The 14,521-nt window shown below is 40.6% G+C and overlaps 2 protein-coding genes across 7 annotated transcripts in view; one reads left to right on the top strand and one right to left on the bottom strand.

Moving 5' to 3' along the window:
* Window positions 1–11,101, top strand: part of RFC1 (replication factor C subunit 1) — a 41,712-nt gene extending 30,611 nt beyond the window's left edge. For all 4 annotated transcript variants that reach the window (XM_068680121.1, XM_068680122.1, XM_068680120.1 and 1 more), the window contains 12 exons: window positions 585–694; window positions 2,129–2,243; window positions 2,625–2,713; window positions 3,646–3,783; window positions 4,228–4,323; window positions 4,501–4,599; window positions 5,061–5,215; window positions 5,328–5,445; window positions 6,404–6,549; window positions 6,974–7,187; window positions 7,796–7,987; window positions 8,188–11,101. In XM_068680121.1, the coding sequence (XP_068536222.1) occupies window positions 585–694; window positions 2,129–2,243; window positions 2,625–2,713; window positions 3,646–3,783; window positions 4,228–4,323; window positions 4,501–4,599; window positions 5,061–5,215; window positions 5,328–5,445; window positions 6,404–6,549; window positions 6,974–7,187; window positions 7,796–7,987; window positions 8,188–8,283 (1,568 nt within the window). In that variant the 3' untranslated portion in view covers window positions 8,284–11,101. The remainder of the gene's footprint in view (window positions 1–584; window positions 695–2,128; window positions 2,244–2,624; window positions 2,714–3,645; window positions 3,784–4,227; window positions 4,324–4,500; window positions 4,600–5,060; window positions 5,216–5,327; window positions 5,446–6,403; window positions 6,550–6,973; window positions 7,188–7,795; window positions 7,988–8,187) is intronic.
* WDR19 (WD repeat domain 19) overlaps window positions 9,084–14,521 on the bottom strand; it is a 38,794-nt gene continuing 33,356 nt past the window's right edge. The window contains exons 32-37 of one of the 3 annotated variants that reach the window (XM_068680117.1): window positions 14,375–14,456; window positions 13,913–14,063; window positions 12,472–12,595; window positions 10,803–10,879; window positions 10,151–10,271; window positions 9,084–9,260 (exon numbers count right to left, since the gene is read on the bottom strand). In XM_068680117.1, the coding sequence (XP_068536218.1) occupies window positions 10,157–10,271; window positions 10,803–10,879; window positions 12,472–12,595; window positions 13,913–14,063; window positions 14,375–14,456 (549 nt within the window). In that variant the 3' untranslated portion in view covers window positions 9,084–9,260; window positions 10,151–10,156. Of the gene's footprint in view, window positions 10,272–10,802; window positions 10,880–12,471; window positions 12,596–13,912; window positions 14,064–14,374; window positions 14,457–14,521 lie in introns of all 3 variants that reach the window. The other 2 variants (XM_068680118.1, XM_068680115.1) reach the window with 2 other exon arrangements.

The following is a 14,521-nucleotide window of genomic DNA, read 5'->3' as shown; positions in this document are numbered from 1 at the left end:
CATACATGCACTGTGTGTGTGTATAAATGTAAAATACATATAATATGCCCTCACTCTGAATTATTTTTCACCGTGAGAAGTGGTGGCCGGTGCTGACCTGTGTACACATGGTGAAAAAGTGGGACAGCAGTATGTCTACAGGGCTGTCCTCATACGTGGGGAAGAGATGAATTGTTAAGGCCCTGGTTCTTTGTCATGTAGCCACTGTCATGCATAGTGCATAGTCCTGTAGACAGTTTTTTGTGATAAAATAGCATACAAGCTTCACTGCAACCATAATAGGTAGTGGTTTTTTTTGTGGTGTATTTTTTGTTCTTTTATGATGTGGGTGTGAGGAAATGGCTGGAATAGTTGTATTCCAGTAATATTTCTCAGTTTAGAATCTCTGCTAGTTTTACCTAATGTGACCTAAACTGCTTTTCCCCATATACTTAGGATGCAGATGTGCATGTATTTTTTTGACATTCATATCAATCCTTAAATGCAGAACTCCAGTAATAGTTGATGTCCCTAAAGATTTACATGACATGTGCAGATTATTTGGTAATATATATGTAGATAAAAGCTGGAATCTTCTTTTATAGCAAAGGCCAGCAAACTTGGAGGCAAAGATGATGGTATTAGCTCTAAAGCAGCATTACTTTCTGGTCCACCTGGAGTTGGTAAAACCACTACAGCTGCTTTAGTTTGTAAGGTAAGTCCACATTCAGAGTTGTTCCCAAGAGTATTTGTTTTGATTCTGATTTGTGTTGATTCTGTAGCTGGATGTGTACAGGTGGCTATCCCCTAAATTACCGAGTTCTGCTCCCAGCCTAGCTCCACCTGGTCATGAGGGCCGCAGGAGTGAGCGGGGGCTGGAGCACCTCTCCTCTGAGGGCAGGCTGAGGAAGTTGGGGTTGTTCAGCCTGGAGAAGACAAGGCTCCAGGGAGACCTTATGGCTGCCTTCCACTACCAAAAGCACACCTACAGGAAAGTTCTGGAAGGACTTTCTCTGAGGGGGTGTTTGTAGGGATAGGATACGGAGTAATGGCTAAGGGGTAGGCTTAGAGTAGGTAAAAGGAAGACATTCTTTACTTTGAGTTTCCTTGATTGTGATTTTTTTAATGCATCTAACAAAGATTTCCCAGACTGATTCAAATTCAAATGTCTCTTTAGGATGAACAAAGTTGACCGGGCTGGGTGTCTGTTACTAAATCTGAATTTAGGAATTTGTGAACTTAGTATTACACTGTGCTCAACTGTTTCATGAGAGTCAGCTGGGGGTTCCATACTGTAAAAATGCCCTTAAAGCTAAGCACTACTACTGACTTTGTAGATCATTTTGTTCTTAAGTGACTTGCAAGAACTCTCTTAAAATATGGAATTAAGAATTTCTCTGGCTAATACCACACCTAGAGCTGGGTGTGCTGATTTGGTCTCATTTCTATGCTATCGTGGTATTTTTTTTGCCTTTAGTTTGCAACTTAGCTTGCTCACAGCTGCCTTGGGTCTCTCTGCAGAGGATTTCACTGTGCTCCCCATACACAACTGACAAAACTGGGTTATCCAGGCCCCAGGAACAAAGCTGTGTGCAGCACGCTGCTGCGGCACAGTGTGCCCCTGGCAGGAGAGTTTGCTGATAAAGGAGCAGCTGGGTTGAGGTCTTGAAGGGAGTGACAGCCAGCCCAGCCCTGCTGTGCAGTGGTCGGGCTGCTGGGGGAGCCATGTATTTTCTAGCTGTTAAATAGTTAAGTTTTTATTTCCATCAGCTTTGAGGCATGCAGCATGTTTCTTCTTCTGACTCTGAACACAAGATTTCAGTATGTATCTGGAGATAGTACAGAACTTAGTCAGCCTCGGCTCATAGTTCTGTTAATCTTTCACAGCTAAATCTGTGCCTCTGACTTCTTTATGCAAAAAAAAAAAAAAAAGTGTTCTTTTGGGCACATCTCTTCCCTGTCCTGTTGTAAGTATTTTTGGAGTGTGAGAGAATAGTAGTACAAAGGGAGAAAGAAATCAAAGCTGCAAATTAGATCTGGAAATGCTGTTAGAAGAACTTTCTTCTTCAACTCTCAAAATGTTGTTTCTAATTGAGTATGCTTACACTCTTCTCACTGATCTGTTCTCATTTTTGTGTGTCTGAACTAGGAACTGGGGTATAGCTACGTGGAGCTGAATGCCAGTGACACTCGGAGTAAGAACAGTCTAAAGGAAGTAGTTGCTGAATCGCTTAACAACACCAGCATCAAAGACTTCTGTTCTGGTATGTTTGTTTGAAGGAGGATTCTTGTGCTAAGGGTGTGGTTACGGGAGGGACAGAGCTTCCTTCCTGCACAGCAGTGTTAGGAAGAGCATCAGAGAATCAGTTATTAATCAGCCCAAACTACTAAGGAGCTCTGCAGTTGCTCTTGTGATGCATGGGGTTTAACTCTTGGAAGAAACGCAATGCCAGCTCTGTTCTGTGAACACAAATTCTGTATCAGCAAGTGGTAGAACAAGAACAAAAGGTTCAACAATGCTTCAGTTGTGTGGGTTGGGCTAACAGCAGTATGAAGGGTGGGGTAAAACTCTGAGCAAGCCCCTGTTTTATTCCTGTGGGAATAAAATATTGCAATCTCATTCTCTTGTCCACGTTCATTTTCAGGCACATCCTCATCAGTTAGCGGGAAACATGTATTGATCATGGATGAAGTGGATGGTATGGCAGGCAATGAAGACAGAGGAGGGATTCAGGTAAAACTGCTACAGTTACTGGCTATGCCATTGCTGAGAGTGCACACCATATTTCATGCCAATCTACTGTCCTTAGCCTGTGGTCTGTAGATTCTCCAGAGTACCTATTTTAGAAGTTTGTTCTTCAGACTTCAGAAGTCTGAAACAACTATGGAGTGGTAGAGGTGGAGAAAAGACGTTGTTTTGTTTTGTTTGGTTTTAAAAACAGAAGGGGGAAAAAAAAACACCCTTTAGTAACAAACTCAAGAGTTTCCATTGCAGATGTTTATTTCTGGACAGGTGAATTTGTCCCATGGGCTCTGCAACTGGTACTTGTTCCCTTCAGCAACTCAGGTTTTAGCTTCTGAAGATTTTCTGTGGTCACATGCAGTACTTTGACAATAAAGGGCATACAGACCTTTAGCTCAAATACAGGTATTTATGTTGCAAGAATCATGAAATTGATTTTCACCTTCTTTAGAGCAAACAAAGTTTGCTTTGGTCAGTCCACTAATGCTGAAGCCTCAGGGCTGAGCTCTTTGGGCTTCCTTATTGTTTGTGGCAAGGTGTTTTTGAAAAGCAGAGTGCTCCCTCTGGGCATGCACAGGCTGGGTCAGACTGATCTTTGGATGAACTGATCTGGTCCGTCTGGTGGACAGCTGTACTCTGGACTATTTATCTTTTTTGCTTCTTGAAAAATGGTCAAAACATGATCGCTGGTAGTGGAAGCAGATACCTGCTTGTTATTCTATTCAGCTGCAGCAGTACTGGTGCATCTAAAGTAGGAAAAGGGGGGTGAAGTTTTCAGTGTGGAAATCACAGCAGCAAGTATTTTATAGGCTTGAATATGACAAGGATCTGATTTAAGGCAGGGACTGATGCTGCTTGGTATGACATCTTAATTGTTCTTCTGAGGTACCTGATGTGATTGTTGTAATGTGTTTAAATTGCAGGAGTTGATCGGTTTGATTAAACACACAAAAATACCCATCATCTGCATGTGTAATGATCGAAACCATCCTAAAATTCGTTCCTTGGTCCACTACTGTTTTGATCTTCGTTTTCAGAGACCTCGTCTAGAGCAGATTAAGGTAAGAAGGATGGCTCTGTGGCCTACGCTGAATTACCATCAGCAACTTCAGTCTCCATGTGGCAGAAGTCTTACAGAATTGAAAACATTGCTTGAAACTTAATGGATTACCTCACTGAGTATCTGCTTTACCAGCAGAGTTGTCTCTTTCTTTGGGAAGAAAGACTCAAGGATTCCAAAGCCTTTCAGATTTAGAAACCTATCTTAAATATATCCAAAGACTTTTTTTAGATATCATTTTTTTTTTTTTTTTTTTTTTACATTTTATGGTTTTTATACCAATGAGAAGGGCTGACTTGTGTTTTAGAAGAAAATTATTTAAACTATACTTGGTTCAAAAAGGGAAAAAAATGCAACTCTCTGATGTGTCAATGTGTTCTGTAGAGGAAAGGAATTAATGGGAATTTTCTGGTGACAATTTCTCAGAGAATTGTATGTGTTACAGGGTGCCATGATGTCTATTGCGTTTAAAGAAGGCTTAAAAATTCCACCACCTGCTATGCATGAGATAATCCTGGCAGCAAATCAAGACATCAGACAGGTCAGTGCCAGTTCAGCATTAGTATTAGTTCAGAAAGTATGAAGTCTGTGACTTCAGTGTGGTATTTGAATGGTGCTATTATTTTCAGGTATAGGGATCCTGTTTTTTTTTCTGCTCAAGTCTTAGTCTTTCATTTAAGTGCTTTTATGCTACCAAATTGTCACTCTTGTTCTCTAGGTTTTACATAATCTTAATATGTGGTGTGCAAAAGATAAATCATTGACTTATGATGAAGCCAAAACAGATGCCAGCAGAGCTAAGAAGGATATCAAACTGGTGAGTGTAAAATACTGGACTGGCTTTTATTGTGACATTTTGATACAAATACTGGGCTTTATAAGCATCTTCTGAAATAAAGCACTAATAGCCTAGATGCAAGGAGCTGACTAATGTTTTTGAGAAAATGTCGAGCTTGTCACAGATAGTCGAAGAGCAGTAAATCCAGGACAGAGTATGTTTTTTGATATACTGGTCTTCTAAGAAAGATGCAGTTACAAAGCTCTTACTTTGCACTTTGATTCTTTTCTTTAGGAGAAAATTCTCATAATGTCAGAAGTAAAACTCACTTCTCCAAACTGGCAAAATGCTATTCATAAAGTACATTTAAAAGTAGAATAAAAAACTTTGAGCTTGTGCTGCTGAGCCCAGATATTGTTGGGTGCAATCACTGTAGTAATTCTGTGCTGTGTCTTGGTGTTTGACTTGCAACCCAGTGACTTCTTGAAATATTTACTTAGGGCCCTTTTGACGTTGTCCGGAAGGTTTTTGCTGCTGGAGAGGAGGCTTCCCGTATGTCTCTCATAGACAAATCTGACCTTTTCTTCCATGACTATTCCCTAGCACCTCTTTTTGTCCAAGAGAACTATGTACATGTGAAACCAGCAGCTGCTGGGTGAGTTACTCTATACCTTCAATTGACAGTTTCATGCTGGGGTGTGAAATTAAACTAAAACCTATATGGATGTTTCTGCTATGTAATAACACCAACTATTTTTTCTCCTCAGGGGAGATCTGAAAAAGCACTTGATGCTCTTGAGTAGAGCAGCTGATAGTATATGTGACGGTGATCTAGTGGACAGACAGATTCGTAGCAAGCAAAACTGGAACCTTCTACCAACACAGGTGAGCGTTCAACGCTCATTTTATGTGCTTTACGGTATGGGTGTGCAATATAGAAGGCTGATCCTTCATAACCAGGGTTTCAGTGTAATTTTACGACTTATGCTCATGCTTCATGTAGTATTCTTCTGTTCTGCTGGGGAGTAGAGCAGCTTCCACATAAGTACAAGGTTGAACCCATGCTGTCTCATGAAATGAGGTCTCTGAAACATTGAAAAACTTGAACCTTCTTTATAAAGTGTGAGGATGTGTGGCATGTATGAGTTCTGACATGCGGTTACAAGCCTACTGGGCTTTGTTTCCTATTCCAGCCTTTTACCAGGCCAGTATTTCTCCTAAAGCACAGAGGACTGAAGTTTCTTCACTGTACCTCTTTCAGTGATCACAAACGTTGACAAGATTTGTGTTAAAGGATCATGTCTGGCACCCGAGAATGTACCATAGATAAAGCTGGCAGGGACCTTGGGAGGTCACTGAGTGCATGCCCACCCTGCTTAGTGCGGGTCCAAGCAGACAAGTTGCTCCTGTAGCCTTGTACTAGAGATCTGTAAGTAGTTGTGCTCTTCTGAAATGTCTCCCTCACCACGTCCATCTGCTGGAGATGATAGCACTTGTTTGTGTGAGGTCAGCTGTTTGCGTGACTGTACTCGGAACTGGACAGGAGAAACAAGCCATTTTAAGTAAAGGCTTTTAAAAACCCAGACCACTTCACAGCTGTTTTAGAGCATAACAAATAGGGTGGTACAAGAGATGAAGCTGTAAGCTGAAAGTGGTAGAATGAAAAAAACAATGAAAGAAACAAGGAAAGTTCTCTTAAAACACGCTGTTTAGAGTGAGGAGCTTTCTGTGTTCACTTACCTACTTCCAATTGAACAAGTGGAGTAGTATGTCTTGATGTCAGCGAGACTAAATTCATTGTGGTTTAAGTTTGGCACATATTACATTTTTTTTTTTTTCCCAGGCTATTTATTCGAGTGTTCTCCCCGGGGAGCTGATGAGAGGTTACATGTCCCAGTTTCCTGTCTTTCCCAGCTGGCTGGGGAAATTTTCATCAACAGGCAAACATGAACGTATCGTCCAAGAACTGGCAATGCACATGAGTCTCAGGTAGTACTGACTCTTCTCTTCTGGTTTAAATCAGCAGGGATATCTGGTGGCACTTTTAATATAGTTAACTGACTTCTTTAGAGGCTTTTTTTCTGCTTTTAAGTTGGGTTGTGTTATCCCTGCCCATGGCAGGGGAGGTTAGAAATAGATGATCTTTAAGATCTTTCCCAACCCGAGCCATTTTGTGATTGCGAGTCCCCAGACTTTCTTGGAGGCTGAGTTCCTTGTACCAGGTTATTCCTAATCCAGGTATGGCAAAAGGAAAAAAAACAAAACAAAACCATACAACTCAGCTTGCAGTTAACTCTTAAGGCAGCTGATTCACCATTTGGTGAGAGCCCACCTGCCCACCTACAGGTCAGTTGTGTTTAGAAGCAAGCTGTCAGCTGCTGTAGAGATTGACTTCTCTTTCAATTTGACCAAGAACCCAGATGTGCAAGAGGACAGTAAACATGGAGTACCTGTCTTATCTGCGGGATGCACTTGTCCAGCCTTTGAAAGACTTTGGAGCAGATGGTGTACAACAAGCTATAACCTTCATGGACTCTTACTGCCTGATGAAAGAAGATGTTGAAAATATCATGGAAATAAGCATGTGGGGAGGCAAACCCAGTCCTTTTTCAAAGCTGGATTCCAAGGTAAAAATTAGTAAATACTAGTAAATTGTTTTCTTTATCTTACGTATTTTAAAAAGAAACTTTATGATGATAGTCATTGTATGGATATGCTGTTGAAAAGCTGAAGCTAGGGAAGATGTAAAAAAAAAAAAAAAAAAAAAAAAAATCATCTTAGTAACTATAACTTGAGACCATGGAAGCCCTTTGCAGCTCAGCTGTCAACTGTGCTAGTAAGGGTTTGGGGACATGTCCTAAAAGATAAAGGCTGTGCTTCATTCAGCAGTCCTTCATGTTGCCTCTGAGGTAGAGGATCACTGGGAGTCTGCTGTGTCAGAGGCATAGTGGGGAGTGGAACAGAGAAGGGAAAGGGAAAGCAGGATCATGCAGGAGCTTTCTACATGCAGGCTCTGGACTGCAAGCTCTATCAGCTTCTGGCACTGCTCTTGAATGCTTTCCTGTTTCCTTTTGAGAATTTTTGTTTGTATCCTTTTGTAAAAACAATCAACAAATGAACAAAAAACCACAACCTTCTGGTCACATCACCCCCAAAGGAAAGGCGAGGTAGACTCTTGGCTAGAGTTGGTTAGCTAAGCTGATGCTCAGTGTTTCCTTCCCCCCACCTTTCACAGGTCAAAGCCGCTTTTACGCGTGCCTACAACAAAGAGGCACATCTGACTCCGTATTCCCTGAATTCTGTGAAGACATCTAAAAGGCAGTCAGCATCCATGGCAACCTCTGAACTGAGTGAGGACCTGAATGTGGATGAGACCCAGTCTGATGAGGATGAGCAAGACAGCGTTGAAAGCGATGCAATGATTAAGGTGACTTAGTTTCCTCAGTGCTAAACTACCATGCTAAACTTTTTCTCAGTTAACTAAAATGTCTATAATGTGATTCCTGGAAGGGGAGGGGAGAGATGGGCAAACCTCCCCCCTATTTTCCCCCATTGATTGCATTTTTGACACATGCTCTTTGTCAGGTTACAGTTGAATTTTAAACTACCTGCTTATTCTGTTTGTAGCAAAAGAAGGCGAAGTCTTCCAAGCTGCCAAAAAGAGAGAAAAACGATGAACCAACAAAAAAAGAAGGGAAAAGGAAGGAGAAAACAAGACATTAAACACAGTCTTGCTCTGGATGTGGCTTTGCTTATTTAACTTCTGTCAGGAACATGAATGCTCCACTGATGTAGCTGGGAAGGTAGAACCAGCGCGTTGAAAATGCTCCTCTTATAGAGGTGATGTAGCTACTTATTCTCACACTATGCAGTGCTGTACTTACTCTTAACGTGCTACGTTACAAGCTATAAATATTCCTGTAAAAGAAGCACCAGGGTGCCTGAACGTGATACAAATGTGATGCTTAGTTACCTGGTGGTTTTGCTACGTCTTCGTAGGACTTCCATTTTTTTTATAAATCCCCTGTTATTATGTGGTGAAATCTTGTAAATAGTACATGATGCAAAAAATCTGATTTGCATATTTGTACATTATAGGAATTAAGCAGTATATAAGATTACAATAAAAGGTGTTTCACGCAAGTTTTTTTAAAATTTTGCTTAAGTTCCTGGAATGTTTGTCTCTTTCCTTTCCTTTTGAGGTTCTGGCTTCTCTACATATGTCAGGATGTGGTTGTTTTTTTTTCCTTAGCTTTACTTTTGCTCACTTAGAGACGCAGAAAAGCAGTGAGGGATTTAAGCACTGCCTCTTCAAAGTTTGGAACTAAATGTTGTATCTTTAATCAAAGCTAGAACAGAATAACTAACTACTAAGACCTGTTTAATAGACACCGTTAAATAGAAATTAGTGATTAAAAACTCACTTGATGTTGGATAAGAGAATACTTAAGTCTTCTGCCACCCCCCTCACACGGTGCCCCTTGCCTTTGGTGCAGACAAAATTTAAGTTTTGCTTGGTAAGATTTTAATTTAATCAATGGTGTTTATTACTATAATAAATCAAAGTACAAAATTTATCAAAAGCTAAATATTTACAGATTATCACAAAATAGAAGTGATATGGTTGTTAAATCCCAGTGGAGAAAATGTGTGATGCAGTGATAGAGTTCCTTGCAGCTTGCTGAGCAAGACAGGCTGTTCTGAAAACAAACGAACAGTTAGTCAGACCCCACAGTGAAGACTCTGATAGCACACTGTGATCTTCTGTGAACAAATAATATAAAAATAAGGTCAGTATTGTGAATTTATATATATACATGCACCATAGCACTTCCCATTACTTAGCTATAAAGACAAAGTTTGCATATATGGTATCTGCACTAATACATCAGCCTTCAACTGTTAAGTTAAATGAGGAACTTTGTTCATGCATCTTCAGTTACCAGTTCAACAAAACCAAACTGCTGGATCAATCCAGGTGTGAGGTACAGACAAAGCCTTGGTCTCATTCTTTGAATTAAGCATGTCAAGTCAATACTACACTGCTGTTATCCTGTGATAGCTTCCGTGTTAAGTATGTTTGGAACTTACTGTGCAGCTCGTTTCTCTATTATGGAAACCTACAGCATAAGGTCACGTAAACTGCATTTCAGTTCTGTTCCTTCTAGTTAGGAGCTCTTCCCTGCTCCCATCTTCCTAAAATCTGATGGCTGATCAGTAGAAGGATGTGCTGAGATCTCCAAATTGCTCCCTGTGCCACTAAAACACAGCTGGGGTCCAGGAACACATCAAACTGGACTGCTGCAGATGATAAACTGGTTCCAAAGCCTCACGGGGGAATGATGTAGCAGCTAGGTTACTTGCAGTCCCAAAAACTACCAGGCTGTGTGCACTTGAGTGCAAATATGTGATAAATCTGTACCTGAGTGATCTGAGGGATAGATAGGCTTTAAGTTAAATTCTTGGAACCCCGAGCTTTCCTTGCTGGGAGAGACTTCAAATATCTTCTAGAATAAGCCCCATTAAACAAAAACAAGCAAGTAAAAGAACCCAAACACAATACACCATGAACACAGTCTCTTGTACATACCTGAACTTACTGGTCCGTGTCTTCTTGTTTGAGGTACTGTGTGCAGTCACTGATTTTCTTAAGATGAACAATGTTAATTCTTTCAGAACACATTGGACATATATTTTCACTCTGTAACATGCTGTTTTAAAAGAAGGGTGACAGATCAAATAGTAGGTCTAACACTAGAGAACCTGTAACCTTCAGTATGTAAAAATAAAGGCTAGAGCAATGCGTGCTTTTGTCTAGGTGGAGAAAAGTATTTTGTTTTTGAACATTTGAGGAAGGTTGCTGTTTACAGGGGCATGAGGAAAATGTGGCCATTAAGAGCACAAAGAAAGTATTGGGGCTAGAACGTAGTTTCTGGAGAAGCAGCTACTGACTGCAGAACAAGCTACCCAAGCCCATTCCCACACAGGTGGGTGTTAGGGACCAGTGGTGGGAGCGGTGTTAGCATGTGCAGATTCTTGTTTTGGTGGCTGCTGCTGTGCCTGGTTCACTTGAAAGTAATGTTCTGGCAGTATGTTTGATGAAATGCTCAGGTAAGGGTTTTTTCCCACCCTCAGAGGCTTACTTGTTTTTAATTACCAAAGGAAACTCTGCTGCTAAACTATGAACAAACTAAGCTTGGAATCCACCAACAGAAAAAATGAAATAAGAAATCCCAACTTACTTCTTGAATTCTGAATAGAGGGCAGGGAAGTCACAGTGGGGGCAGACTGTCCAGTCATCTTGTACCATGTGCCGGCCCTGCACACAAAGGCAACGAGTTATTAAAGGGTGTGTACTGTCCTAGCAGGCTGGGGGCTGAGGTGTTGATCTATTACTGCAAGAAAGCAACAGCATCCTAAAGGTCTTGAACAATTTAAAAACACCACCACCACCCCACCATAATGCTGTTATTCTGTGACTAGAAAAAGAGCTCTGAAGGAGAAAGCTTTTTCATTACTATTTGTATTTATTTATTTTTTTTTTTCAAAAAAAAGTACTAAATTACCACTTTAAAATTATTTTAGTTTGGCAATTTTGTAATGCTATTTGCAAACCTGTGTGGAGAGGGCTGTTTATACATTTACTGAGGGTTGTTTTTTTGGTGTTACATGACATGCAAAAAATGTCCCCAAGCCCCATCACCTGAGCCTGAGGGGTGCATTTGACCTGAAGCAGGGATTATTTCCTTTTTTTGGTATGGTTTCCAATTTGCTCTTGATGCAGAGAACTCATATAGGTTGGTCAACATTATAACATGCAACAGTGCCTTGAACTGTATTCAGCAATTTATGCTCTAATACAATATGCGACAGTAAACTCTGATGCTTTCAAAAGATACTAGAAAATTCTGCAGTCCTCACGATGCTACAAATAGCTGTGATGTAATTGAGCTATAGCGAAGAGACAGCCTAATTACGTGAAATGTACGTGAACGGGTACTTTGGTTTTTGGCTTACAAAGATGTATTTAAAAACTTTTTTTTTCCCTTAAGATAGTACTTCTGAAATATTCTACTAATCCAATAGTTTTAAAAAAAGCTATTATTAATATCTTTTGTAAGACTGATTCTTTAGTTTTAATAAAGAATGTTTACTTAACCAGGCATGGAATGTTGGAGTTAATCTGTGATTACTCTGTAATTCTAGTATGACAAATCACTTCAACCTTGTAAAAACAGCGTTTGTAATGATATTGGTAACAGTGAGAGGCATAGCGCTGCCGCTGGGAAATGCATTCCATGCCTCTTCAATGTACTGTAAAGAATTCTGAAACAAAAATATTAGGGCTTCTCATTCTTGTAATCGGTAGTACTGAAAAAACAAACCAATAATTAAGTTTGGGGCACTTGCAGGGTTTTGTTTAAATTCTGGGTGGTCCTAACAATAGAGTTCTGAGGAGCCTGTCCCTTTCCCTTTTATAAAAGCAGTCCTAGCAGCTTGAAGTTCAGGGGAGGAGAGCTTCACAAGCACCTGCCCAAAAAACAAAGGGGCACTTTTACATCCACCAGTAATGCTCTGCCGCACATGAGCTGCACCCAGCTCTGCAGGTGAGGGGCATTCAGGGCAGTCCTGGCACACAAGCTGCTGTCTCAGGGAGGTGAAGCCTCCCAGAACCTCTCTAATTTTTTACTGTCAGCCCCTAGGGGCCAGCATCAGGTAGGTGGTAGCCAAGGCTGCTGCTGGGTGTTCCTTCAGTGACAGCTGAAGGCAAGCATGACTTTCACTCGTTAACAGTTTGGAAAAAAACAAACAAACTTTATGTTGAAACTAAAAACACAGTGAAGGTTCTATTTTTAAGTACTAGAAGGATTTAAAAAAAGCTTTGCGTTCAGCATCCCAGCCAGCACTCACAGTGGCAATGCAGTAAGGCAGGCTGTTCTTGCACCCGGGACACAGGAGTTCGCACTCGGGGAGCTGGAAGGCGCAGTGCGGACAGGCTGTCGTTGGCTCTTCTGCCTCGGTTGTGTCAGGACGCCTAGCAGTAAGGCACCAGTGTGAATAAAAATGCAAGCGCTGAACTCGAACGAAGATGTTTTACAATGCTTTTGATACTTAGCAAGTGTTTTTCCTCTTAGCTAGCTGCATGGCTCCCAGTTCCTATTTTGTGTTCTACCAAATAATTTCCTGCAATTATCGCCTGAGCTTCATCACCATTATATAAAGTCAGAATTGGGTCTTTGTCTAATTGTAAACAAGATAGGTTAGGGCTTTAAAAGAAAAAAAAAAAAAAAAAAAAAAAAAAAAAGCTATCTTGATACTTTGATAGCTTTCTTTCAATTTTTTTTTGTCACAAAGTAACAAGAATTAAAACTGCCATCCTGCTGGGTGAATACTGCATCACGAGCTTATTTTCATCAATTGCTTGGCCAGACATCCTGCACCTCATTAAGGGGAGGTGGAAGAGAAGGGTGTTTTTTCTTTTTTTCCAGGGCTTTTACATGGCCTATTAATGTTTAATGTTCTTGGGCATATTTATAGATAAATAATTTACAGAATCACAGAATTGTCTAGGTTGGAAAAGACCTCAAGATCATCGAGTCCAACCTCTGACCTAACACTAACAAGTCCTCCACTAAACCATATCCCTAAGCTCTACATCTAAACGTCTTTTAAACACCTCCAGGGATGGTGACTCCACCACTTCCCTGGGCAACCCAACTTAGATTTACTTTCAGCATTTTTTTCATTTTAGAAATGAATGGGATACTTTTTTCTAATGCTTAGCCTCGCAATTTTTGAGACAATGAGGTGGCTTCCCATGCTATCCTGACAGTTTGTAGGAAGACTGATTTCACATATACTTAACCTGAGCATGTTTGTGCCTTGCAGTGGCTTATTCTTTTGTCTCCACTTAAGAAACCTGAGGCATGGATAAGCATGATGGACTAAGGACAAGTCAACACAACTTTTAAAATTGATGTCCTATTTTTAGAAGCTTCCTGGAATTTTCTAGAAATACCAACCAACAGCAGGGATGGACCTTGCGTGAATTTAAAACAAAATGGTTAAAAGACACTAAGCAGGATAGGATAAATGGTTCTCACAGGACACTTCTCTGTTCAGCACGCTCATAAAATATGATGTTGATGCCAGCTCATAAATAATATTGAGACTTAATATCGGCCAGCATCAAAGAATTCCAGAAGAACTTTGGGACCAAATGACAAGAGAATATAAGGGGTGGGGAGAGCCAGGGCAAGCCTTTAGACCATAGGCTTTAGGAGAAAAAATAACATTGCTAATAAAACCTTGATATTAGGTACACCTGAAAACACACATTAATGCAGCTCACCTGACCATTGCTTCAATTTTCTTTTTGTATTTTGGATCTATTTTATTTCGATACTCAGGTCTCATCAACATGGCAGCAAAATTGAAGGCTGAGTTCTTCAGTCCTGCTCTGTGACACTCAATTACTGTTGAAGTCAAAATTGGTACGACGTCTGCAACAGAATGAAATAATGCCAAGTATTTATTTACCAATATTAATGTTGAAAGCCTTTGAGCTACTAGGGCTTAACAAGTATTGATGAAAAATGACAGTGTTTGTCTCCTGCCTCACAGTGCAGTTGCACAAATCTGCAATTCCCATAACCAAAAAAATTATGTTTTCACCTCTCACTGCCTTGCACTTCTGAAGCGCAGCCTGGCAGCAGGACTGCTTTGATTACAAGAATTTCTCACTAATCTGGGTCTATGCTGTTTAAAGTACTATGGTCTATGCTGTTTTAAGTACTATGCTGCCAGTACTTACGTGATGGGAACTTGCTGATGTTGTTGGCTACACGTATGAGCATGCGCGCTCCCTTCATGTGATCTCCACGTTTCACATGAGCCTGGAACACAACAAACAGCAAATTAACTGCAGCCTCCAGAGAGTATGCATCCATACCTACACTTC

The sequence above is a fragment of the Anas acuta genome, chromosome 4 (assembly GCF_963932015.1).
Source record: "Anas acuta chromosome 4, bAnaAcu1.1, whole genome shotgun sequence".
NCBI lineage: Eukaryota > Metazoa > Chordata > Aves > Anseriformes > Anatidae > Anas > Anas acuta.
The sequence above is the reverse complement of the archived record's forward strand: the minus strand, read 5'-3'. Positions and strand labels throughout refer to the sequence as shown.